The sequence below is a fragment of the Physeter macrocephalus genome, chromosome 7 (genome assembly GCF_002837175.3).
Source record: "Physeter macrocephalus isolate SW-GA chromosome 7, ASM283717v5, whole genome shotgun sequence".
In the NCBI taxonomy this organism is placed as follows: Eukaryota; Metazoa; Chordata; class Mammalia; order Artiodactyla; family Physeteridae; genus Physeter; species Physeter macrocephalus.
Genome location: NC_041220.1, coordinates 73,298,283 through 73,324,233, shown reverse-complemented (window position 1 = coordinate 73,324,233; position 25,951 = coordinate 73,298,283). Strand labels below are relative to the sequence as shown.

Genomic DNA, 25,951 nt, shown 5'->3' with positions numbered 1-25,951 from the left:
ATGCTTGATAGAGCCCTCAGCTGAAACTTTTATTCTTAATGAAGCTAGAATTGACCATAAATCTTTTTGTTTTCTTTCCAGAATATTGACAGTGAAGAGGACATGTTTGGTGACTATGATAGCTTTGCTGAAAACTCTTTTTTAGCTCAAGTTGATGACCTGGAACAAAAATATTTGCAACTTCCTGAACATAGGAAACATGCTACGGACCATGCCACTGAAGATCTTTGTTCAGGAAGCATTAAACACAACACACTCAGCATTACTACTGTAGGCGACTGTACTGAATTAAAAATAGATGAGCACACGAAGAACCAGAGCAGGCATGAAGATGTCTCTATTGATCCTGAAGCTGATGTTTTGTATGATATACCTTCTTCACAGGTTTTATTCTTTGAAAATTTATATAACTCTTCAAATGATTTGGGTGATCCGTCTACTGAAGAGAGGGATTGGAACTCATCCTCTCACAAGACTGTGAACGAGGAATTGCCCATTAATAATGTAGAGCAACCACAGCAAACTAATGAATCCTCTTCTAAAGTCAGAACTAGTTCAGATGCGAATAGGAGAAAAAGTCTTAAAGATCATCTAAAAAATACCATGACTGGAAATGCCAAGGCCCAAACACCAGTATTTTCTAGGACTAAACAGCTCAAAGAGACTCTTCTATCTGAAGAAATTAATGTTGCTAAGAAAACAATTGAGTCATCATTAGATGACCTTGGTCCTTTTTATTCATTACCCAGCAAAGTGAGAGACCTTTATGTTCAGTTCAAGGGAATTGAAAAATTATATGGTAATGTTTCTTGCTGGAATGAAAAAAATTTACCATCATTACCGTAATATTGATGCAAATCAAAAGAAAACTGATGCTTCCATGGTCATATTTCTCCCCTTAAAACAAATCAAAACATCAATCCTCTCTGAGCCTTCCATCCCTATCCTGCTACTATTGAACTTCTTTCCTTCCCTTCGTGGTCACACTTCTCCAACGTGTTATCCTTGCTGCCTCCCTTTCCTCACTTCAGATAGTTCCCAGTCCACTCCAACTCTGGCTTCTGTGCTGTCACTTAAGATACAATGACTAGGGGGTTGCAACTCAGTGATACTTTTAGCTCTTACCTTCTTTGACAGTTGCTTACCTGACAAAACGGACCAAACTCTTCTTGAAACACCCATTTCTTGACTTCTTGACATTCCACTCTTGGTTTTTTTTCTCTGGTTGTCTAGCTGCTCCTCAGTTTTCTTAGCTAATGCTTCCTTGGCTGGCTCTTACTTTACTACCAAAACTTAGTTGCTGAAATTCCATTGACTACTCATATGTCTTGAGTGAAAGAAGTCAGTATTTGTAAAACTGACTGAACTGTTTAGTTTGATTAAACATTTTTAAGGACAGCTAACATTAGGATTTAAGTGCAAAGAAATAGTATTAAGAATAATTCATTTGTCTTGTAACGTTTTTCAAAAATCCTGGGTCCTTGCATATATTTCAAATATGTGTCATTTTAGACAGAAGGGACACTTGCTTCCATCCCTGAAGAGCAGCCTATCATCCAATTACTTCAAAATTATTTCTGAAACTCCTAAGTTAGTATCTTATGAACCACATGAAAACATGAGTTTGCATCTCAGGAGAAGACAATCAGGTTGGAGAAATAGGACTACAGGAAACAAAGTCTAATATAAGGCTCTACAAGAGTCTAACAAATTCTAAATTGCAAGGTTTGCAGTTTAAGAGCTACAGGTGTATATTGCCCTTGAAGTAGATGTTAACTTTCTTCCCTCTGCTTTTCTCCTAGCACCTTGTTTTTTGTCTAATCTGCATCTCCTGCCAGAATGAGTACCCTGAGGACAGGGCTCTATCTAACTCATCTTTTTCTTATGTGACTAGCACTGTGCCTGGTACACTCTGGTAGGTTCTCAACTGCTGGGGTTTGTCAGCCTAGTTATGAATTCTGGCCATGTCACTTAAACACAGGTTTTGCACTCTGAGCCTTAGTTCCTGCTCTGTTAAAAAGGGATAATAATAATAGTTTTTCCAGTTCTGTGTCAAGGACATGCCAAATTAGACGTTGGTAATGACTGTCAGTAATTATATTGATTGCTTCATCATATTGATTGCTTCTAAGTAAGAACTTCAGTAAATAACTTTTTTTTGGCTGCATTGGGTCCTAAGCTGCGGCACGCAGGATCTTCGTTGCAGCATGCGGGATCTTTCGTTGTGGCGTGCGGGCTTCTCTCTAGTTGCAGCACGCGGGCCTAGTTTGCCCTGCGGCATGTGGAATCTTAGTTCCGGACTAGGGATCGAACCCGCGTCCCCTGCATTGGAAGGCAGATTCTTAACCACTGGACCACCAGGGAAGTCCCAGTAAATAACTTTTTGAAATCTCTTTTTATTTGTAAATCTGGCTTAAGGATGACCAAGTTAAAGCATAAATATGTGTGCTACTTTTCATTGAGCTAAAGCAATGCTTCTCAAAGTGCAGTTCCTACTGCAGCATCAGCATCACCTGGAAATTTGTTGAAATGCACATTCCCAGGCTCCACCCTAGCCCTCCTGAAGCAGAACCTTGGGGTGGGACCTGGCAATCTGCTTTAGTAAGTCCTCCAGGTTATTCTGATGTGTGGAAAGTTTGAGAGCCACTGAGCTAGAGAACTTCAACCTTAAACTGTGATTTTTGCCTCAAGTGTAGAATTATGCTTAATTTGTTTTATAGAAATGTTGGGAACTAAGTTAATGTAATTTTTTTTTTTTAGTATGTGAAGATAGATGTTATTCCTAAATATTCATTATTTTGGTCATTTTATACTTTAAAACTCTGAGTTGGATAAAATGTGGATATGGTCAAGTTGTATTTTCACACAAACATCTGCAGTTTGGTAACTAGTGGGTGATACTAGTCTGAAGTATTTTTTAATATTTAAGTATTAAATATTCAATTTATTTCAATATTTTTGAAATTTTTTAATTTAAGCATAATTGATTTACAATATTAGTTTCAGGTATACAACATAGTGATTCAGTATTTTTATAGATTATACTCCATTTAAAGTTATTACAGGGGACTTCCCTGGCAGTCCAGTAGTTAAGACTCCATGCTTCCACTGCAGGGGGCACAGGTTCGATCCCTGGTCGGGGAACTAAGATCCCACATGCAGCATGGCACAGCCAAAAGATTAAAAAATAAGTAAATAAAATAAAGTTATTACAATATAATGGCTATATTTTCCTGTGCTGTAAAATATTGAGATACTTTTAAAGTAAAAATACATAGTCACTTGCAGATATTTCAGACTGCAAAGAATTATGTCATATGATTGTGCAATAATTCAGTCTTTACCCCTTGATGGCTCTTTGTTATATATAAACAATGCTATGGTGAACATCTTGCACATAACCCATATATATATATACCCTTGCTTTTATTTCTGTAGGTGTAGAGTTCTACAGGCAATACTGCTAGATCAAAGTCAGTGTGCAGTTTTATTTTTGGTGCTGCTAGATTGCTTTCCAAAAAGATTGTAGCAGTTTATGCTTTCATCAACCACACACAAAAATGCCTGTTCCTGTCCACTCTAGTAAATGCTGGATTTTATGTGGGGGGGGCTTTTTTTTGGTAGCTGTTTAACATTTTTTATTTGTTTATTTTGCCAACCTAATAGGTAACAATAGAGCATCTTTTCATGTATTTATTAGCCATTTGCATTTCTCCCTGGTGTGAAATGTCATATCTTTTGCCCATTTTTCTAGGGATAAAAATGATGCATATTTTGAAGACTTTTGATGATCCACATTGTCAAATTTTCCTACAGAGTAGTTATACTAGTTTTCACATTGTTTTGGATCTGATGCAATCCTTTTCATAAATTCCACCTTGCTAAGTTGTAGAAATCCTGGATGTCCTAGTTAATAATCCTAGTCTTTTATGGTTTAAACAGTCTCATCAATCAGTTTAAGGTGGTATTCAGGCCATTCAAACTTCAGCTTGCTGTGAGAGCTGGTTGAATTGTCCTTCTTAGTTTGTGTAAAACCTCATAAATTTTATTCCTCCTCGCCCTGTTTCTCTCTAAGATGGTATTTGGGTGAATGAGGAAGGGAAGCTTACACAGTGTCCTTGCAGAACATAAGAGGAAAGCCTTAGAATTCGCACAGATCCTTGAAGTGCCCGTTAGCCCCTCCATGTCCCAGGTGACATCTCTTGTCCAGCAGGCGCTGTCTGCCCTGTGGAATCTTAGACCTCAGCCTGCAGCTGGCAAATAGGTGGGCTAGTTGCCCACCTCACTGACCAGGCCTGAACTAGAATGCACACCATGCATTGGGGATTTTGACAATTAACATTGACATATAGTTGCATTTATCACTATGAGAAGATGCTACACGGTAAGATTTGATTTTTTCTTCTTAGAAAACTTTGTGATTGTAGAAGGGGAAAATAAGGCTTTTTTTTTTTTTCTCAATTCCACAGAATGGCAACATGCTTGCTTAACATTGAATTCTGTGCAAGAAAGAAAAAATTTAATATATTCCTTGCCAACAAGTGGTGGAAAAACCCTCGTGGCTGAGATTTTAATGCTGCAAGAACTGCTTTGCCGGCGAAAAGATGTTTTAATGATCCTACCATATGTGGCGATTGTTCAAGAAAAGGTGTGATTTTTTTTTTTAACAAGTGGTATTTGCTAATGTAATTTCGACATTCAGATATAAAAACTAGCATAAATGTAACGACTTTTTATTGACTGAGAAAAGGTATCTCTATTAATGATGGAGAATTATTATTTTTAGGATGTGCAAATGCAGTGTGGAGTACTTAACCGAAAATCTCTTCTAATTACCTGTTTCAGAAGGGGTTTTATTTTTTTCTAAACCTGTGGATTAAACTCCATTTTACATGTTGTATTGATATTTAGCCTGCTTTTTCAAGCAGAAACTAACCAATTATTTTATCAAAATAAATGAGTTATTCTGATTTTTTTTAACATCAGAGGAGACACTTAAAATTTATATTATCTAGTTTAAAAGTGGCATTTATTTGCAAAGATTAATACATTAGTTATGACATTTATTATATATATATAGGTATGTATTATCTGTGACCTTGTTCCCATTGTTTGGTATTAAACACTATTTTAGATTTTTTAAATCCCTGTGAACACTTAATAATTAGGGTTCTTATCTGATTTTTTTTGTTTATTTTAACTAATATTCTAGATTTCAGGTTTGTCAAGTTTTGGTGTAGAACTGGGTTTCTTTGTTGAAGAATATGCTGGAAGCAAAGGAAAATTTCCTCCAATTAAAAGAAGGGAAAAGAAATCACTATATATTGCCACTATTGAAAAAGGACATAGTCTGGTGAACTCCTTGATTGAAACCGAAAGGATTAACAGTCTGGGTCTGGTTGTTGTAGATGAGGTTGGTTACTCCATTTATTAACATATCAACATTTTTATTATACTAATACTTATTATTATGTGGATCTGCTTAATACCTTTATGAGAATAAATAATTGATTTTAATATATAGATAACACAGATGAAGACGTTTCATGCATGGTAATCTTTTTTTTTAAACATTTTTTATTTCTTTAATGTTGTATCTATTTTATTTATTTTTGGCTGCATTGGGTCTCTGTTGCTGCGCGCGGGCTTTCTCTAGTTGCGGCGAGCAGGGGCTGCTCATCGTTGTGGTGCACGGGCTTCTCATTGCTGTGGCTTCTCTTGTGGAGCACGGGCTCTAGGTGCGTGGGTTTCAGTAGTTGTGGCATATGGGCTCAGTAGTTGTGGCTCGCGGGCTCAGTAGTTGTGGCTCGCGGACTCTAGAGCACAGGCTCAGTAGTTGTGGTGCACAGGCATAGTTGCTCCGCAGCATGTGGGATCTTCCTGGACCAGGGCTCGAACCTGTGTCCCCTGCATTGGCAGGTGGATTCTTAACCACTGCGCCACCAGGAAAGCCCCCATGCATGGTAGTCTTAAATTCAGTTTTGTGTCAAGTGTTTCTTGAAGAGTGAATATATGTATATATGTTCAGTTTTATAATAGTATTTATGAATTCCAGATGCCAGAATGTTGTCCTCGGGACAACCTCATTAACTTAAAATAATGTATATGTACTCTAGTTGCCATAATGAAAATGCTTGAGTTATAAAGCAGAGATTGCTTCTTCATTTCATCCAATGTATGCTTGTTTTATATAGGTATTTTATGCAGATTTACTTTTCTCCCTTTTGTTTTTTAAATCTCAAAGTTGCACATGATTGGTGAAGGAAGCCGTGGGGCTATACTGGAAATGACTCTAGCAAAAATCCTCTACACTAGCAGTAAGTATTCTTTCAAATGTGGTCACTAATTGATTTATAATCAAGAGACCTATAAAAGACTTAATTCTATCACTAGCTAGATTATGTAACCTAGAGTAAGGTACTTAAGCTTTCTGCCTTAGTTTTTTATGTCTAAAGTAAGCTTATAAATTTTTGTTGGAAGAATGTATGAGTGAGTAGAATTGTGAAGATAAATGAAGTTAACATTTGAGGATGTCCCCATCAGTATCCTCCACTTACTAGCTGTGTGTGCTTAGGCATGTGACTCAACCTCTCTTTCTTCATCTGTAAAATGGGGGTAATAATGGTACCAACCAGATGGGATTGTTGTGAGGATTATATGAGTTAATACATGTAACGGACGCATTCAGCCGTGCCTAGCACGTAGCACAATAAGGGTTTGCTGCTGTTGCCACCATCAATATGATCATCATACCAAGAAAACATTGTATATAAATAGTCACTTTAAGGAGCTATTTTACAACATCAGATAGTCTTTAAATGTATATGAAATATTCTAAATATCTTCTCTATTATTTTTTGATCTACTATTGCAATAGCTTATTAGTTGTTATATATTGTAATAGTTTATATATGGAAAATTATTAATCATAAAGGTCAAATCTTAAGAATTATTTTTAAAATTTTGATAACTGGTATTCAGGCAGGTTGTAGCATTTTATAATCATTTATTAAAAAAATATTTATTGAGTACCCCCTGTGCATCAGGCCCTGCCTTTATCAAACCTATATTTTAGTGAAAGTGAACAGATAATAAGCAGATAAACAAGAAAACATACGGTGTGTCAGATGGTGACAATTTCTATGGAAAAATATAAAGCAGAGGAAGAGAGGAAAATGATCATCTACTTGTCAAATCCAGTGTACACTGACTGTCCTTGTCTTAATTTCTCTTCAGCATTTGATTATTTATTATTCATTTTTCCTTTGGATGCTGAAACATCATTCTGTCTTGGTTTCCCTACTATCTGTCTGTAAGACTGATCATGTGTTAGCATTGAGAGATAGCATAGCATAATGGCTAAGGGCAGACTCTGGAGCTGGATTCAAATCCTGGCTCACTTTTAACTTTGTCTGTGACCTTGGGCAAGTTATAGTAACTGTGCCTCTTTTTCCTTATGCATCAAAAGTGGATGATAGTAATAGAACCTTCCTCACTGAATTGCTGTGAAGATAGCATGAGTCAGTATTTGTACAGTATCTACCTGCACATAATGGACATGTGTTTGCTACTGCTGTATACTTATTTGTCCTTCTGTCACCAATGCCTTACACTTAGCTTATACCTCTCTTCTGAGTAATATTGTCTGCCAGATTAATACTCTGGTATTATACAGTTGACTGTTGAACAACACAGGTTTGAACTGCATGGGTCCACTTATATGTGGATTTTTTTCAATAGTAAGTACTACAGTACCACATGATATGTGGTTGGTTGAATCCAGGAATGCAGAGCTGAGGATATGGAGGACCGACTATAAGTTTTACACGGATTTTCGACTGCGAAGCAGGTTGGTACCCCTAACCCTCGTGTTGTTCAAGGGTCAACTGTGTTGGTATTTTTCTTACCTGCCCCCTCTTTCTCAAATCACTCAGGAAGAATAAGAACACTAAAAGGTTGCTAAAATTACTGTTATGATATACTAAGTAACACATTTTCCTCAATACTTTGGGTTTTTGTTTTTTTTTTTTTAGGAACAACTCAAATTATTGGTATGAGTGCAACATTAAGCAATGTTGAAGACCTACAAGAGTTCCTGCAAGCAGAATATTACACGAGTCAGTTTAGACCAGTATGTACCTAAGGTTTGGTTTGTTATGTATCATCTTCTATTTAGAAAGAAAAGTAGCAAATGTACTGTATAAAAATTCTAAGAGTAGTGAAGGAACATAATGCCACTCACCATGGCTAAATGGTAGCAAGTTTGTGTGTAGAGGTCAGGGATCTTGGCTTGGGTCAGTACTGTATGGGTAACACCTGGAACAGTGCCTGACCCATGGGCCTTCAATGAATATTTATTGAATGGAATTTTTCAGACCCATTCTGCTTTTCTACTTTATATTCTGTAAGGTAAATTTTGTCATTCAGTGAGAATTTAGTGATTCATGTTTCAAGTTATTGGCAAATAAAAAAATTTATCTTAAAAGTTAAAATATTTTCAAATATTTATGTTTGGTAGTTTTAATGCTTTTTTTAAATAAGTTAAGACTTCACATGGATTTAAATTTAAACTCTCCAATAACAGTATTCCTAAAAGACTTGAAGAAAGTAAATAAATGTAGTTCATAGTTATTCAAAAGTAAAGTATAATGTACATATGCTCTGTAGTTTCTGTGTCTAAATAGGTTTTCAGAAAATAATTTTTTTAGAATCACCAAATTTTAATTTGAAATTTAGTGTTTTTACATTTGTACCAAATATGAGAATTTTCACGAGATATTTTCTGACCTTAATTGTCAAATTAGATGCTGTTCTTTTAAAAATTCAATGAGCTGTACTTACAAACTTTTTTTGTCTACAAATAGTTAAATTAATAATTTGGTCATTTTTAGATTAAAACTGATGACTAATGAAGCTTTAAATCTTGAGGAATACCACAAATAACTCCTTAATAAAAGATAGAGTGTGAACACTTGACTCATTTATACTTCCTCTTGTGACACATACAATTATCCGATTTTCTTTTAGATATGTGGTTATTCAATTCGTAAGTATTTCTTCAAGGATATTAATCCCTGTTTTGATTTAAAGGGAAAAATAAACTTAGATGGGAAAGAAATAACTTTTTTTTTTTTTTTTAAGAAATAACTTTTAAGTTGAAGCATTCTACATACCTTAGAAAAGCTAAAATTTTTGTATATCTTTCCTTTTTACAACATATTTTACAAAATTTGATACTCTGGAAAAAGGAATTTACATATGTTATTAATTGCAAATGTCCTTTTAATTCGAGGTTGAATTAAAAGAGTATCTGAAAATAAAGGACGCAATATATGAGGTTGACAGCAAAGCTGAGAATGGCATGACTTTTTCACGTCTCCTTAACTATAAGGTAACCTTGATAATCTCTGAAGGTGAGGTTCCCAGACTTTGTGACCAGCTTCCCTGGGGCACCACAAAAGAGTTGCATGGGTACCATGGGGTAGTTTCGTTGTTTCAGAGAAACAGCTGATGCTTGACAACTCTTGGACACCACACAAACTACTGGTTCAAGATAGGCAGTTTCCAATGTCAACATTAGATCACACTACATTACTTTCTACGATATTGTATCTTTGTGAAGTTGGGGGTTGTTTTTGCACTTACCGTAAGCAAATACCATGTGGAAATCAATGTGGGACAGGAAATGAGGATTTCTAAGGTTTGAAAGACTGCAGGGCCCAGTTGTGTGCACATCCTGTTAGTGGGCTCTGATGGTTATTTAAGAATGAAATTTAAAAATTTTTTATTCAATTGATGTGTATTATTTATTTAGATGGCTACTAATTTGTGAGGAAATGCATACTTCTTAAGTTGTTTGGACCTAACTACCTAAGAATCAGAACTGATAGTTATTTCTTTTGACCTTGGGGCTCCAGGAGCCAAGAACGTTTGGAGACCTCTCCCATAAATGTTTATTCATTCAGCAACAACAGCAAAAGAAGAAGAAATATTTGTGGGCTATATAGCTCAGATACTGGTGTATGAAAATGTTAATGTATACTATGTTAATGTTCTGTGATTTATGTGAAGGACATTAAATGGGGAAGAAAGAGATTTTACAACAGTTTTAGAAATCTGTAAAGGTGTATTATTCTAAATCTGTATCTTAATTAGTTTTCAGTAAAGTCGAAGGAAGTGAGATTTTAAATAACTTTACATTTTTCATGTTCTTTGAGTTCTTTGCATCTGCTTGATAAATATATTTTTTATTTCTGAAAATATGTCCTGTAGTATGATTGAATCTATGTTTTTGAAAACTGTTAGTAAAGCAGGAGGTTTAGCTTATTTATGCAGTTCTTTGACTATTATTAGGATCAATCTGTGTTTCTCTCTGTGGACTTTCTCTGCTTCAGTGGAGATGGGCGTGCAGTGGGGTTATTAATAACATTAACTATTTTCACTTCCTTTATTTAAAACTAAAATAACACCTAACGAAACCCTAATAACCCAAGAGAAAAGTGGGACTTAATATTTTGCTGTTTAATATAGGTTGTATCTTTTCTTTTAAATGATCATATTTTAAATGAGAAGTTCAAAATTATGGTTGGTTTATTTACCTTTCAAAGCTTACCTTTTTACTTACCTTTTACACTGGTAAAATGAAAGGCTTTCACGGTTGCTAACTACCTTGTTCCTAAATCTTGTTGTGCAGTATTCTGATACTCTGAAAAAGATGGATCCTGATCACTTGGTAGCATTGGTGACAGAAGTTATTCCCAATTATTCCTGCTTAGTTTTTTGTCCCACTAAGAAGAACTGTGAAAATGTAGCAGAAATGATGTGCAAAATTTTAAGCAAGTATGTTACTCTTTTAAAAATATTCTGTTTCATTTTTATTATGATTTACATGCTGTATGTTCTGTTTATTCAACAAGCACTAATTACTTCTTGCAGAACATTATACTAAGTTGTTATAATAGATTCTAAAGGCCCTGACCTTGAAGAAAGTTGAACTGTGAAATTCACATATGTGAAATGGCCAGAGAAAAATTCTACATGTAAGAGAATGCTGACTAATATAATGGCTTGGCTGCACAGTGAATCGTGTTGGGGCCTTTTTAAAATTTCAGTGCCCAAGCTACATCCAAGAGAAATCAGAATATATGGGAGTGGGACCCAGGCACCATTATTTTGTAAAGCTCCCAGGCAGAGTCCAACATGCAGCCAAGGTCAACCGCTGGCCTACATGATCAGAGGACTGATCACTAATCACTGTGTGGATGAATCATATCTTCAGCTTAACTTTCTTTTTAATTAAGTACTGTTGCCTTTATTTTCTTAGTAAACTTCACACTTAGGTTGTGTGGACATTTGAATTGAATTTCCTAAATAATTAAGAAATGTATTAGTTTGTAATTTTATACTATAAAATTTTAATGTTGGTTCTGTTATGTCATGGAGATAAGTATAAAATGAACTTAAGTATGAACAGTTTAGTTTTTTCTGTACCTTTTTGTCCCGTGTGTAGTTTTATCATATTTTTCAGACTTCTTTTTGGCCCCTGAGCCAGTGCTATATCACTGTTCACAGACCAGTACTATGGATTCTAATCTAGCCATCCTCCGCCTCCCCTCCCAATCCTGCTGTCATCATGGATTGATCTAATATAGAGTTAAATTCATTGACTAGCACAAAGATGCAGATGTTCGGGATAAAGTTCAGGAGTTTCCCATTTCAGTAACAGAGTCTGCCTTTACAGTGGTGATGTAGATTATAAAAACCTAAGGAGATTAAATTATCATTGAGATATTCTCAGTAAATCAGTTGTTTTCTTAGAGTAAGATAGAGTAGCACTGACTAAGTGATGGGGAAATTTAGAGACAAACTTTTGACTGGGAGATGTGAGGTTTATTATTAGTCAAGTTATATCCTTGACTTATTTTGCTTTTTGGTGATAACAGTTAATTTGGGTCATAAATGTTGATGTTTAATATTGAATTACTTAAAAATTTGGTTCTCCAGAACGCTTAGTTAATGAATTATTATGGACACTTGATACTTTCTTGAACTCTTTCTGAAGGAAAACTTCCTCTAAAATACATTTTCCATATTACTTGCTGCTTTCATAAGGTGAATGTTCTGAGTATAGCTTAGCCCCCTTTTTTTGGTGGCTGTTGACTAAAATGTCATGTTTAGAGTATACTTTTTTATATTATTCTATAGTTTACATCTGGGGCTAAATGGTTTCTGATCTCAGTATTCTCCTTAAAACATAATTTCATGAGAGTCCTGGAATATCAGCCTATGTCTTAATGATTTGCCTCCTAATCATAAATTTCATGTGAAGCAGGTATAGTAAAATCACCTAGAATATGCTTGTATGTCTAAGTGCAAAGACTGAAGGAGATTTTTTCCCAAGTGATTGTCTCAATCTCAAGGAAAATTATCTTTTTTATAGCTATTACCACCTTTGACTTCTGAGTTAAGGATGTCTTTTAAACACTATTTGCTGACAACTGCCAGAGCTCTGGTCATATCACTTTCCCTAAAAATGTCCCTCAAAATGATACCACAGTGCTTCTTAGCCTAGAATTCATGCTAAGATAATGACTTAACTTACTTTCCCATCCTTATTTCTTCCTTTCTTTATCCACCCTGCACTTCATCCAGACTGAACTACTTGTCTTCTTTGTTTATTCTTGAACTTCCCATTTCCATGCCTGCAATCATGCTTTACCCTCTGCCAAAACTGCACTTTCCTGCCCCCTCATTGCTGCCTCTCTAACACCTGTTCTTCAAGGCCCAGTTCACATCTCAGCTTCTCCCACAAAACCCTTCTCCATATAATTATGTCTTATCTGGTCATTACAAATAATGTCTCCCTTCTCTAAAATTATAGGGTGATTATCCATAAGTCTTAATTCCTTGAGAAGGATTCATCCCTTTCAGGACCTCAAACACTGGCCGGAAAGTAGTAACATAAAGTCTGCTGCTCCCTACTCAGCGGCCACTTCTAGTTCTTGCACTGATGACTCTTGACCACTTTCTTCCCAATTCTTCATTGTCTCCTGGCCTCCCATTTCTCAACTTCGTGTGAAATTACTGTCCTTGTGCAGTTAGCACCAGTCAGAGCGCTCTATGCTTTCTGTGAAGCATGCTAAAACAACATAGGGCTGTGTGTATTATATTTATATCTTGGACTATATTTGTTTGCTACTGGTATTCAGAAGTTGTTGCTTTGTAGTCAGTTAGTAGTTAGTTGTACTTAGTCTTTCTTTCCCTGTTTTCTTTTCTGGAAGGGAATTTAAAATAATAGGTGCTTCTAGGTAAGAAGACATTGTAGGATATTACTGAGCCTTCTAAAATGCTAGAGTTTAGACAGTGTTTTACATGTAATTCATATGATTTAATAATATATGTTTTCATCTTCAGAGAAGAAAATTTATGACTTAAATCATCTTCACTAAAGATGTATGTTCTTTTGAAAAAATAATTGTAACATCTAGAGCAGGGGTCTACACCTGGAGTTCATATATTCATAGGAGGTACAGGATTGAACTTCAGGAAGTCCATGATTCTTGAAATTATATGCAAAGTGTTGTATTTATGTGAATATTTTTTTCCTTAGTTTTAAGCAGATTTTCACAGGGCTCTGTGATCCACAAAAAGGTTCAGAGAAACTGCCTAATAGCTAATGAAGTCAAATCAAAATTCTAAGAACATTCTATTTATTTATATCAATAAAAGTAATAAGTTCTTATAAAAAAAAGAATGTTTACATGCACCTACTGAAATTAAAATTTTAGGTACTGTGTCACTATAAGATCAAGGGTTCATGTCTAACATCTTTTTCCCAGGGAATATCTGAAACACAAAGAGAAAGAAAAACATGAGGTGATTAAGAACTTGAAGAATATCAGCAGTGGCAACCTGTGTCCTGTTTTAAAGCACACCATCCCATTTGGAGTTGCTTATCACCATAGTGGTTTAACGAGTGATGAAAGGAAGCTCTTGGAGGAGGCCTACTCCACAGGAGTTCTCTGCCTTTTTACCTGCACATCCACCCTAGCAGCAGGTGTTAACCTACCAGCTCGGAGGTAAGATATAAGTCATTGTTGGCCGGTCTCAAAACTTTCCAGTTCCTAGCTTGCCAACAGTTTTTTTGTTGTTTTATTCTTTCTCAGTAGTGGGTGAGAATTTATCAAATGTTTTTTTCAGCATTTGCTAAGTTGATTGTTTGGTTTATTTACTTTAATATTTTAATGAAAAATAACACTAGTAGATTTCTTGCTGTTAGAATTCCTTCTTTTTTTGTTACTCTCCCTATCTGGTTTTGATGTTATGGTTTATTATCCTGGTTGTGTAGAAACAGTTGGCGAGCTTTTGACCATTTTTTATGATCCGAAAGAGTTTATTTAACAGAGATTTCCTTGAAAGTTTAGAGAACTCATCCATAAAGACTTTTGAGTCTAGTATCTTTTTTTAAAGAGTAGATCCTTAATTATCTTTTTGGTTATTACCAGTATAATTGATTTCTACTCTTTGTCATTTGTGACATTTTTTCAAATAAATGGTCAGTTTTTATAAATCAACCATGAGATTTAAAAAAATATGTATTTTCTGTTGGGTATGTAGTTTCATATAGCTCAATATATAACAGTTATTAATCATCAGCTCCTCCTTTTTCTTTGTGATTCTTTGATTTGTCAATTTCAGAGTCTCCCACTGTAATTATGGAGTTGTCAACTTCTCCTTTTTACATTTTTAAAAGTTCTTGCTTTGTATTTCAAAACTAGGTATATAAAGGTTTACTGCAAATATCTTATTGCTGAATTATACCTTTTATGAATGGAATACATCCTTGTTTTCCTCATTTAGTGATTTTATTTTGAATACTGGGACTACATTTTTTGCCAAGTATATTTTTTTCTATTCTTTTATTTTCAGACTCTGTCACTGGTTAAGTTTTCTGTTTTTTCAGACAATTGTTGAAATAAAAAAGGAAGTTATGTATCCTATTTCTCTTATTTCAATGATTACTCTTAAATTTTTTAACCGTTGTAAAACTGTTAAAAAATGCAACTGTGTTTTCCTGTCATTTTAAAATTAATCAATAACTGTATCCTCTGCTGAACATAACAAGAGTCTTAGCATTTGTGTATTTTTCTACACTGCCTCATGTATTGTTGCAGTTACCTGGAATTTTAGTTCTAGATTTTAAATTTTCTTTCATCTTATAATCAATAGTTATTTAAACTTACCTGTAAATTATACTTTTTTTTTTTTGCCTATCACTGCCTCTTGTGTCTCACATCTTCCTTCTATGATCCATTTTATATTTTGCCATCCTTGGGTAATTATTTTTTAAATGCTGCGTTGGGAGTAAAAATTTTTGGATCTTTGCGTAGCTGAAGGTGTCTTTATTTTAGCCTCACACTTGAACACCTTGCTAGGAACAGAATTCTAGGTTCAGTTTTTTTTCTTTGGGGCCCTTGTAGTATTCTTCCATGTCTTTTAGGAGCTAGTGTTGGTCATTTTTGTTTTTGCATAGGCTTTCTGTTTTTCCCTTTCCAGAAGCTTTTAGACTTTTCTCTTTAACCTTAACATTTCGTCGTAGTGTATAATAATAATTACAGTTATTACAAACCCGCACTCATGTCATAACAGCTTTACATGCGTTGACTTAATAGATCCTCACAACAGCTCTGTGAGGAAGGTCGTATTTTATTATCCACATTTTATAGAAGGGAAAACTGAGGCACTGAATAATGAAGTAACTTACCCAACTTCACGGCCAACAAATGAGTTTCAAAGCCAAGGTTTGAAACTCAAGAAACTGAGAAATCTAATTCTGCAATCCTAACTCTCCCAGTTTAACTACTTATTATTCATAGGGCTTAGCTCTTTGGTACATGCTTTCAATCTAAAGTTTTATGCCTTTCTTCATCTTAGAGTAATTTTTTTTCAGTTATTTTATTATTTCTTTTCTTCTGTTATCTCTTCTCTGCTTTTGTAACTTCAGTTAGACAGTTGAAACCTCTTAAATTGAGCTTTCATCTCTTAATTTTTCTTACACATTTTTCAATCTATATGAGCTATGTGATTTCTTCACCTTTACTTTCTCTACATAAAATCATTTTTTAACTGTATTCCATTAACTGTGTTTCATTCATTATTCAGTTCTATTAAATTATTTAAATTAATTAATTTGTTTTAATTTCTAAGAACTCTCTTATTGTCCTTTCTTTATAACAGTCTGCTCTCATAGTGTGAATTCAATACCCTTTAGAATTCTCTGTGGATACTAATTAGAATTTTTTAAAGTTCTTTTCTGTTCTGCATATTATCTGCTTCTGTCAGACATTTTTTCTGTATGTTCTCATTGTTTTCCTTTTATGTCATTAGTTTTCTTCATGTATTTGGTAATCTTGGCTGTCCATTGAGATTTATAAATAAAGAGGTAGGCTGATTGTTTTACGTAAATGACAGGTTTTCTCTCACCTTTGAATAAGAAAGCTGGCTACAAACTTCTGTATATGTGAACAGGATTGAAATCACCATGTTTGTAGGTCAAAATCAGTTGAAATCTACAATTTTATGTTGACGGTATTGTAAGCTCGTAAATGAATATGCATATGTTGGTGGTCCATGGTCAGATTTTTCATTTATGAAGTACCAAATCAAAACTATTTTGAGATTATTGCTCTAGTGGATTGACCATATGTTTTACAGCTAAGCAGACTTAAGTTCAAGTTATGGTTCTGGTAATTACTAATTTTGTGAGTTTCGCTAAATGACTTAACATGTATATATATGCTTTAGTTAGCTCCTTTGTAAATAAGTAAGTAAGAATATTATCACCAAGAGTTTTGTAAGATTACAAATAATGTACATAAAGAGCCTAGGACATCATAGATTCTTGGTAAACAGTAGTTGCCCATTAGTTTGAGTTAATATGTTATTAAATTTAATGTCACATAAATATAATGAAAACTTTAAAAAATAGATGCTATTGCTATAGATGTAGTACCACTTTTAATTAATTTTATCAATTCCATAGAGTTATTTTAAGAGCCCCCTATGTTGCTAAAGAATTTTTAAAGAGGAATCAATATAAACAGATGATTGGCAGGGCTGGCCGTGCTGGAATAGATTCTGCTGGGGAGAGTATCCTTATATTGCAAGAAAAAGACAAGCAACAGGTAATAATCTGGTGGATGGTTGGTCATTTTGTTGTCTTTTCTTGGACTTTGGTCTAGCCCTTTTATGAGACTGTCTTTTAAAAATTAATTATTAATATTCCTTTAAATAATGTTTCCTTCTCTCCCATGATTAAGAATTAGAAAGAGTAGTTCAAATACTTTTGTATTTCAGGCAAACAATGCAAAGTATTTTCCTTATTTATCTTCTTCCATTTTCATGAGAACACCTGCTAAATTCTTATTTTTTTGTCTTTATGTTTTTTGTCTCCCCCAGCCTTCACACAGTCTATACAAAATATAAAATTTTATGGAACACCATTTATTTTTTATAATAATGCAAAACATAAATTTATTTTTTATAATAACGCTTTAACTCTTGTAGGTATTGGAGTTAATAAGCAGACCATTGGAAAACTGTTATAGCCAACTTGTTCAAGAATTCACCAAGGGAATCCAAACTTTGTTTCTCTCTTTGATTGGTTTGAAGGTATTTTTTAATATTTTTATATCTTATTGCTATTACCTGAGATAATGGAAGTTAAAAAGTTTTGAAAACTACAAAGTATGAAAAAAATGTTAACTTCTAATCTATTGTGGAAAAGAACAGTCTGTGACATGATAAATCTGAGTCTGGATTTATATGTGCATTTTTAATCCTTTGAATTATAAAGAATGTGAAAAATCAACAAATCATAACTGGGCATCCATTACAAGTAAGAAACTTTGGTGGATACTATGGGGGATAGAAGGAGCTCTAAAGACATGGGTCCTGATGTAGGATAATCCAGCATCTCTGCCATTGTTACGAATAAGGTTCATTGTAGTCCTGTGACCATAAACATTTGTCAGATCAGTATAGCCTTTATCAGGCAGAAAATTAAAAAAAAAAAAAAAAAAAGTTGGGTGGGGCATAATGGGAAAACACTCTTTTTTTCCTAAGATTAGAAATTAGCACTCTTTTTTAGGATAGCTCTTGAGCTAAACCTTTTTTTTAGGGTTATCCTTAAGTAAATTTCAACTTTGTGCCCAAATCACTCATCCCGAAAGTGGCAAAGCCAGGGTTTGAATTCAGCTTTCTCTAACGACAAAACCAATGTTCTTAACCTATCATGCAGTCTCTCTTCATCAACCTGAATGGTTTAAGTGAAAATCCAAAATTTAATTGACAAATAAAAGATATCATGAGACAGGTTTTGATTACCTTACAGATGAATGGTATAATGTTGCAGTATCCCCTGGCCATTTACAAGAGTGAAAGGCTACAAGAAAGAAAAGGAGTTAATGTTGGGTATTGAAGGAGATAGAGGTTTTAGATAAGCAGAGGGAAGGAATGAGCCATTCCAGGTACTTAAAATAGAATGAAAGATGAGAAACTTTAAGATGATGTGGGGTAACAGTCAATAGATATTATAGCTGTAGAGGAGGGCTGAAGATACCAAAGAGTAAAAGGTTGGGTGGAAAAAGTTGGGGCAGAGTGTGTGCTATAGACTGGGGAAGACAGGAGAGAGTGCTTAAATAGTAGACTCAAGAGTTGTGACACAGTCACTTATCAGTGGAGAAATAGTCAAAGTGTTCTGTGGTCGTTTCGAGCAAGGGCTCTGATATCACACATATCTGTGTCTGGGTCACAGCTCTGTCTCTTGTTATCCTGTGTAAATTACTAACTCTCTCTTAAACCTCACTCAGTTGCCTTATCTGTAAAATGGGAATAACAGTATGCAGAAGTATTGCAAGGCTAGTTTGGAAGCAACTGTAGTAATCCATGTATAATGTAATAAAGACCTGCAGTTGGAGGGTTGCCAAGGAATTAATAAAGAAGGGAAAGAGATCATGAAGATCATTGAGTCTTATTACATTTATATATTGAATAAGGTAACAGAGAATTCGTGATTAGTTTAAGGTCATTCAGTGTGTTCTGTTTAGTTGAGATTATAATGCAGGTTCCTGCCTTGCTGGCCTGTACTCTTTCCAGTATGCCATTGTGTATGTGGAACATTCACTAAGTGCACTTGAAAACTCACCAAAATAGGCCATATTCTGGGCCATAAAATAAGTATCAATAAATTTAAAGGATTGAAATCATATAAAGAATGGTATCTAAATGACAACAAAATTATAGTATACATCAATAATAGAAAGGTAGGGATTTCTCTGGTGGTCCAGTGGTTAAGAATCCACCTTTCAGTGCAAGGGATGTGGGTTCGATCCCTGGTCGGGAAACTAAGATCCCACATGCCTCAGGGCAGCTAAGCCCTCGTGCTGCAACTGAGACCCGATGCAGCCAAAAAAATAAATATTTAAAAATAAATAAATAATAGAAAGGTATCAGGAAAATACCCAAATATTTGGAAATTAAACAGCATACTTTTATGGTCAAAGTAGAAATCACAAGGGAAATTAGAAAATATCTTGAATGGAATGAAGATGAAAACAGATATATCAGAATTAGTAGCAGGCAGCTAAAGAAGTGCTTAAGGGGTCATTTATAGTTTTAAATGCTTATTAAAATTCAAGGAAGATCCAAAGTCAGTGATCTAAGTTTCACCTTAGGAAGCTAAAACAAAACAAAACAAAACAAAAAGCCCCAAAGTAAGTAGAAGGAAGGAAATGATAACAGATAAAACCAGAAATCAATGACAAAAAATAAACAAACAAGAGAAAAAATTAATGAAACCATAAGCTAGTTCTTTGAAAAGATCAGTAAGATTATTGATTGAATTGATCAGAAGGAAAAGAGAGTACGCATGAATCACCAATATCAGGAATGAAAGGAAGGTCATCACTGGATATCCCAGAGATAGTAAAGGTAGTAAGGAATTACCCTTGAATAGCTGTATCCTTGAATACTGAAAAATGAATTCAACAACTTGGATGAAATGGGGGAAATTCTTTTTTTTTTTTTTTTTATTTACTTATTTTATTTATTTATTTTTGGCTATGTTGGGTCTTCGTTGCTGTGCGCGGGCTTTCTCTAGTTGCAGCAAGCAGGGGCTACTCTTCATTGAGGTGCGCAGGCTTCTCATTGCTGTGGCTTCTCTTGTGGAGCACGGGCTCTAGGCACGCATGCTTCAGTAGTTGTGGCATGCGGGTTCAGTAGTTGTGGCTCGCGGGCTCTAGAGCAAGGCTCAGTAGTTGTGGTGCATGGGCTTAGTTGCTCTGCAGCATATGGGATCTTCCCAGAACCAGGGCTTGAACCCATGTCCCCTGCATTGGCAGGCAGTTTCTTAACCACTGCGCCACCAGGGAAGCCCAGTGGGGAAAATTCTTGAAAGGCACAATTCCTGAAATTGACTGAAGAAATAAAAAATCTGAATAGTTCTATATTTATTAAAGAAATTGAATTTATAATTTAAAACTTTCCCACAAAGAAAACTCTAGGCCCAACTGACTTCACTGTTGAGTTCTAACAAACATTTAAAGGAGAAATAATGTCAGTCATACACACATTCTTTCAGAAAGTAGAGGAAGATGGAACACTGCTCATCTTATCTTATGAGACCAGCATTATGCTGATACCAAAACCAGGCAAAGATATTACAAGAAGAGAAAACTACAAGCCAATGTCTCTGGTAAACATACATATATCAAAGTACTAGTAAAACAACAATACATTATTAGAACAATATACCATGATCAATCAGAATTTATTACAATAATGCAAAGTTGGTTTAACATTCAGAGTTCATCAGTGTATTGATAATTATCCATTTGACAGAACTCAACACTCATTCATGATAAAAACTCAACATACTAGGAGTAGAAAAGAACTTCTTCAATCTGATAAAGGTTGTTTATTAAAAAAAGAAAGAAAGAAAGAAACTACAGGTAACATCACACTTAATGGTGAAAAACTAAATGTTTTTTCCCCTAAGATCCGGAAAAGAAATCTGCTCTCACCCTACTAATCAACATATATCAGAACTTGTAGCCAATACAACAAGACAGGAAGAAAAAATAAAGAAAACAGATTAGAAAGGAAGGAGTAAAACTATCTTATTTGCTGATGGCATTGAGTTCAAGAAAAATCCAAAGGAACGTACAAAAAAACTAGAGTGTTATTAGTGGTGTCACAGGATACAAGGTCAATGTACAAAACTCAATTATATTTCTATATACTCACTGCAAATAATTGGAAAAACAATTCCATTTACAATAAATTTAAAAAAACATGAAATACTTAGGGATAAATTTAACTAATATGTGTCAGACCTATACACTGAAAACTATAAAACACTGCTGAGAGAAATTAAAGAAGACCTAAATAAATGGAGAGAGATAGCATGTTCATGAATTGGAACACTCACTTTTGTTCAGATGTTAGTTCCCAAATTGGCCTATAAATTCAGTGCAATCTCAGTCAAAATCCCAACAGGTTTTTTTTGTAGAAATTTCACACTGATACTATAATTTATTTGGAAATGCAAAGGAATAGAATAGCCAAAAATAGTTTTGTAAAAGAACTTGACTTCAAGACTTACTGTAAAGCTTCAATAATAAAGACAGTGTGATATTGGTGCAAAGATTGACATATAGACCAATAGATCAGTAAGTCCAGAATTAGACCCATATATGATCAGTTCATTTTCAACAAAGGTGCCAAGGTATTTAAATGGAGAAAGGATTTTTTTTTTCAATAAATGGTGCTGAAACAAGTAGATATCCATATGGAACAACCACAAACAAATTAACCCCAACTCTTACCTCACACTGTCCAAAAAAATTAACTCAAAAATGGATCATAGACCTAGACCTAAAAGCTAAAATAAAACTTCTAGAAGAAAATCTAGGAAAAAATTTTTGTTACCTAGGGGTAGGCAAAGATTTCTTACATGGGAAACAAAAACCATAAACCACGAAAGAAAAAAATCAATTTAATAGGCTTCATCATAATTTTAAAATTCTCTTCAAAAGACTCTGTTTAACAAAAGAAAAGACGGGGGGAAATATTTATACATCTGACAAATATGAGTATGTCATGAGTGAGGACTCCACAAAAGGCAGTGGAATTAGGAGGGAATTGGGACTTCATTGCACTCCCTGTGCACTGAGACCAGTGCACTCAGGTACAGGAATCCTGGGGGACTGACTTGGCCACAAAGGTCTGGTTTTATGGGCCCGGCAATGCAACCGTTGTATTCTGTTTTTTGTTTTTTGTTTTTTGTTTTTTTTATGTGGTATGCGGGCCTCCCTCTGCCGTGGCCTCTCCCGTTGCGGAGCACAGGCTCCGGACGCGCAGGCTCAGTGGCCATGGCTCACGGGCCCAGCCGCTCCGCGGCATGTAGGATCCTCCCAGACCGGGGCGCAAACCCGGTTCCCCTGCATCGGCAGGCGGACGCGCAACCACTGCGCCACCAGGGAAGCCCATGTATTCTGTTTTAACAATTGAAGTACAGCAGCAAGAAGTCCAGGCAGAGTCAGCTCAGGAGATTAGCCTATAGGCAGCTGTTGTCTCAAGCCTGCCCATAGGAGGCTACTGGGCCCCATCCTGAGGAGGACAGGCCATCAGGGTTCCTCCTACTCCTTGGGGTAGGGCTTCACAACAGGGCTCTAACTGTGGAAGGAGGCCGGAATTACAGACCGGGTGGAGAAATGGGAAAATCTTTAGAGTTAGAACTGAAGCAGAAGTCAAGTCCTCCGGACAGGAACAACCAGGTGGGATAGGGGTGAGAGGCAAGAAGGGCAGTGTGAGGTCAGGAGGCAGGAAGTAGAGGTGGGCATCCCTGGAGAGACTAGGTCCAGGGTTTGGTGGAAGAGATGGAAACTCCAGGAATTACTAAGAGATCATAACAGTTGTTGGGCCATGGGATACAGGGAGCCTCCAATTATTGTTTCTCACAACTATGTTTCAGATGCTCTGCTAGACACTTTATATGTTTTATCTCTGATCTTTGCATACCTTTGAATAAAGTAATATAACTGTGTTTTCACGAAAAAAGAATCCAAGGCAAAAAGGTAGGTTACCTAGGCTGCTTGCACACTCTGGTGCATGCTACTGCGGTCTTGCCTGGATCACTGTAATGGTCTCCCAGTTGGTCTCTTTGCATTCACTCTGTCTGCCCTGCCTTCCCACATCCCCTCCAAGTAATTCTTCAATAGACTGATCTTCGCAAAATATAAAATCCGAATGTGTCACCCACTTCTGCTTAAAATTTGTCACTGGTGGTTTCCCGTTGCTGTTAGGATTGAGCCCAAATTCCTTATCCTGGTCTACTGTGGTAGATTTGGCCTCTGCCTGTCTCTTCATCCTCATCCCTCACCAGCCTTCGTATACTCTGTACTCAGACATACTGGCCTTCTATTACATTTCTCAAACATTCTATACTTGCTCCTACTGCAGTGTTCCGTAAGCTTGGGACTGGCCCTTCTTACCTCCCCGTCTCCAGTTTCACCCTCACCCACTCCCACTTAATGGTCAGACTTTCACTTCACCACCACTTCTTCAGGGAAGCCTTCCTTTGCCACTGAGCCCAGTCAGTCTATTGTATGCTTTGTAGAAACACATTTCTTTCCTTTAATAGCACCTATCAGTTTGTAGTTGTATTCTTGTTAGTGCCATTATTTGGCTAATAACTTTACCCCAGTGGAATGTAAGCCCTGTGACAGCAGGATCCACATTTATTCTCATTTATCACTGAATCCCAGTGACTAGCACAGTGCCTGGCATGTGGTTGGCACTTGGTAAACACTTGAATTAATGAATGGGTTGACTTTGGAGTTGGTCATGGCTGAACTTGCAGGTTGGGGCAACAGTGAAGAACCCAGCTTTGAGAAGCCAGAAGCAGAGGCTATACCAGTGGGTTTAAACCATTATGTCTAAAAGTTTTCACAGAGGGCTAGAAAGGTAACCTGTTGGTCACCAGAAGGATCAAGTAAAGGGTTTTGTTTGTTTGTTTACTCCCACTGTTAACTAATCGGCCAACCAAAAAGCAATAAAGAAACTAAGTACGTTGACAGTCTACAAACTGAGTATCTTAAAAGTACAATTTGGCCTGAATGAATACTATATTAAGAATGATTTTTGGGCTTCCCTGGTGGCGCAGTGGTTGAGAGTCTGCCTGCCGATGCAGGGGACACGGGTTCGTGCCCCGGTCCGGGAAGATCCCACATGCCGGGGAGCGGCTGGGCCCGTGAGCCATGGCCGCTGAGCCTGCGCGTCCGGAGCCTGTGCTCTGCAGCGGGAGAGGCCACAACAGTGAAAGGCCCACACACTGCAAAAAAAAAAAAAAAAAAAAAAAAAAGAATTTTATTAAAAAGAGAAACAATAGGAAAAGTCTGTGCTCCATATTATTTTCTGTTATCGCTTATAATGGTTTAGTATGAAATTACTAGTTAAGTTTTCCAGTTGAAATATCGTCAGAGTTGTGAGAGAAATATGCTTATTGATTGACTATATTTTAGTATAACTTGCTGATTTCATTGAAATTGGCTAATATAAATTATTCTAATTCAGAGACAGCTCTACATCTGAATACCAAGTGGTGAGTTAAGTATTACTTATGATTGCCATTATAAGTTTTAAATAGTGAGTAAGCAGGGAGGAAAAAAAAAAGGCAGCAAAAGAACAGGAAAAGGAGATGGGAATGAGAGAGACAAAAAGCAGTAAAAAACTGTTGTCTATTTTTAGGTAATATGTCAGGGAAAGTATTTCCTGATCCTGTTTTAGTGGAGGCTTTCAGTTGTGTTTTCCATGTTTTTTTTTTTAAATACAATTTTTAAAGCTAAAGAATGTTTTCACATGTTGCTGGAAAGGGGTGGAGGAAGGATTTCTGAAGGAGGCTGAGTGGGAATTAGTGATAATTGAGGAGTAAACAGAGAGCACAGCTTTGGAGGTATTGTGAAAAATTGTTCAAAAACTTAAGGGGTTTTTGAATGAGAAATGTGTAGATGTTTTCATTAAAAGTTTGAATATGATAACTATCTTCTCCCTTAAATTTTTTTTTCTTGTGATTTTAAAATGTTGTTATAAAATTACATTTATGCAACTATGTAGATTTTATAATAGTTTTTTATTTAAATAGCTTTGCGGTATGGAAATGGGTCATCAACTTGATTAATTATTCATTCAAAATGTTGCCTTGAATTAGGGAAGATGCTCTAATGATGTCCTGAATTGTTTCAGATTGCAACAAATCTTGGTGACTTATATCACTTTATGAGTGGTACATTTTTTGGTGTTCAGCAGAAGATTTTGTTGAAAGAAAGAAGTCTCTGGGAAATAACTGTCGAATCACTTAGATACTTGACAGAAAAAGGACTCCTACAAAAAGATACTATTTTGACAGAAAAAGGACTTCTACAAAAAGACACTATTCATGGGTCGGAAGAAGAGTTCCAATATAGTTTTCACATTACAAAGTTGGGACGAGCTTCTTTTAAGGGTAAGAGTTTACCTAAATCTCATTACTAATCTGAGGAAATGGCATTGGAAAAAATAGAAATTATTATGTAATGTTAAGTTGGATTTGTAATTTCATATTAATAATATTAACCTTATCTTACAAACTGTTGGACTACTTCAACTTTAAAAAGTTGAAAAGTGTTTTGAAACAAGTAATTTAGAATACTGTAGAGGTATATGGGGAAAAAGGTGGTCATCCCCCTTCATGCTCCCCTCCCTCAGCAATCATAAAATCATAATATCTTACCAAGAATAACAATTTGGTATATATTTTTGCAGACATTATCTGCAAATTTCCTAACAATTTGATACATATATCCTTCCAAATATTTTTGTGTGTACGTGTATATGTGTGTGTATATATATACAT

At 35.5% G+C, this 25,951-nt stretch overlaps 1 protein-coding gene across 6 annotated transcripts in view; it reads left to right on the top strand.

Annotated features, from left to right (window-relative positions):
- Nucleotides 1-25,951, top strand: part of HELQ (helicase, POLQ like) — a 54,208-nt gene that overhangs the window by 1,123 nt on the left and 27,134 nt on the right. For 4 of the 6 annotated variants that reach the window (XR_448470.4, XM_028491996.2, XM_007118321.4 and 1 more), the window contains exons 2-12: nucleotides 82-799; nucleotides 4,470-4,648; nucleotides 5,213-5,413; nucleotides 6,245-6,317; nucleotides 8,034-8,131; nucleotides 9,293-9,391; nucleotides 10,694-10,839; nucleotides 13,839-14,078; nucleotides 17,042-17,183; nucleotides 17,566-17,670; nucleotides 25,303-25,561. Coding sequence is in view for 5 of the 6 variants with exons in the window: in XM_028491996.2 (XP_028347797.1) it covers nucleotides 82-799; nucleotides 4,470-4,648; nucleotides 5,213-5,413; nucleotides 6,245-6,317; nucleotides 8,034-8,131; nucleotides 9,293-9,391; nucleotides 10,694-10,839; nucleotides 13,839-14,078; nucleotides 17,042-17,183; nucleotides 17,566-17,670; nucleotides 25,303-25,561 (2,260 nt within the window). In the remaining variant the exon portion in view is untranslated. Of the gene's footprint in view, nucleotides 1-81; nucleotides 800-1,833; nucleotides 1,916-4,469; nucleotides 4,649-5,212; nucleotides 5,414-6,244; nucleotides 6,318-8,033; nucleotides 8,145-9,292; nucleotides 9,392-10,693; nucleotides 10,840-13,838; nucleotides 14,079-17,041; nucleotides 17,184-17,565; nucleotides 17,671-25,302; nucleotides 25,562-25,951 lie in introns of those variants that run through there. The other 2 variants (XM_055086055.1, XM_024115374.3) reach the window with 2 other exon arrangements.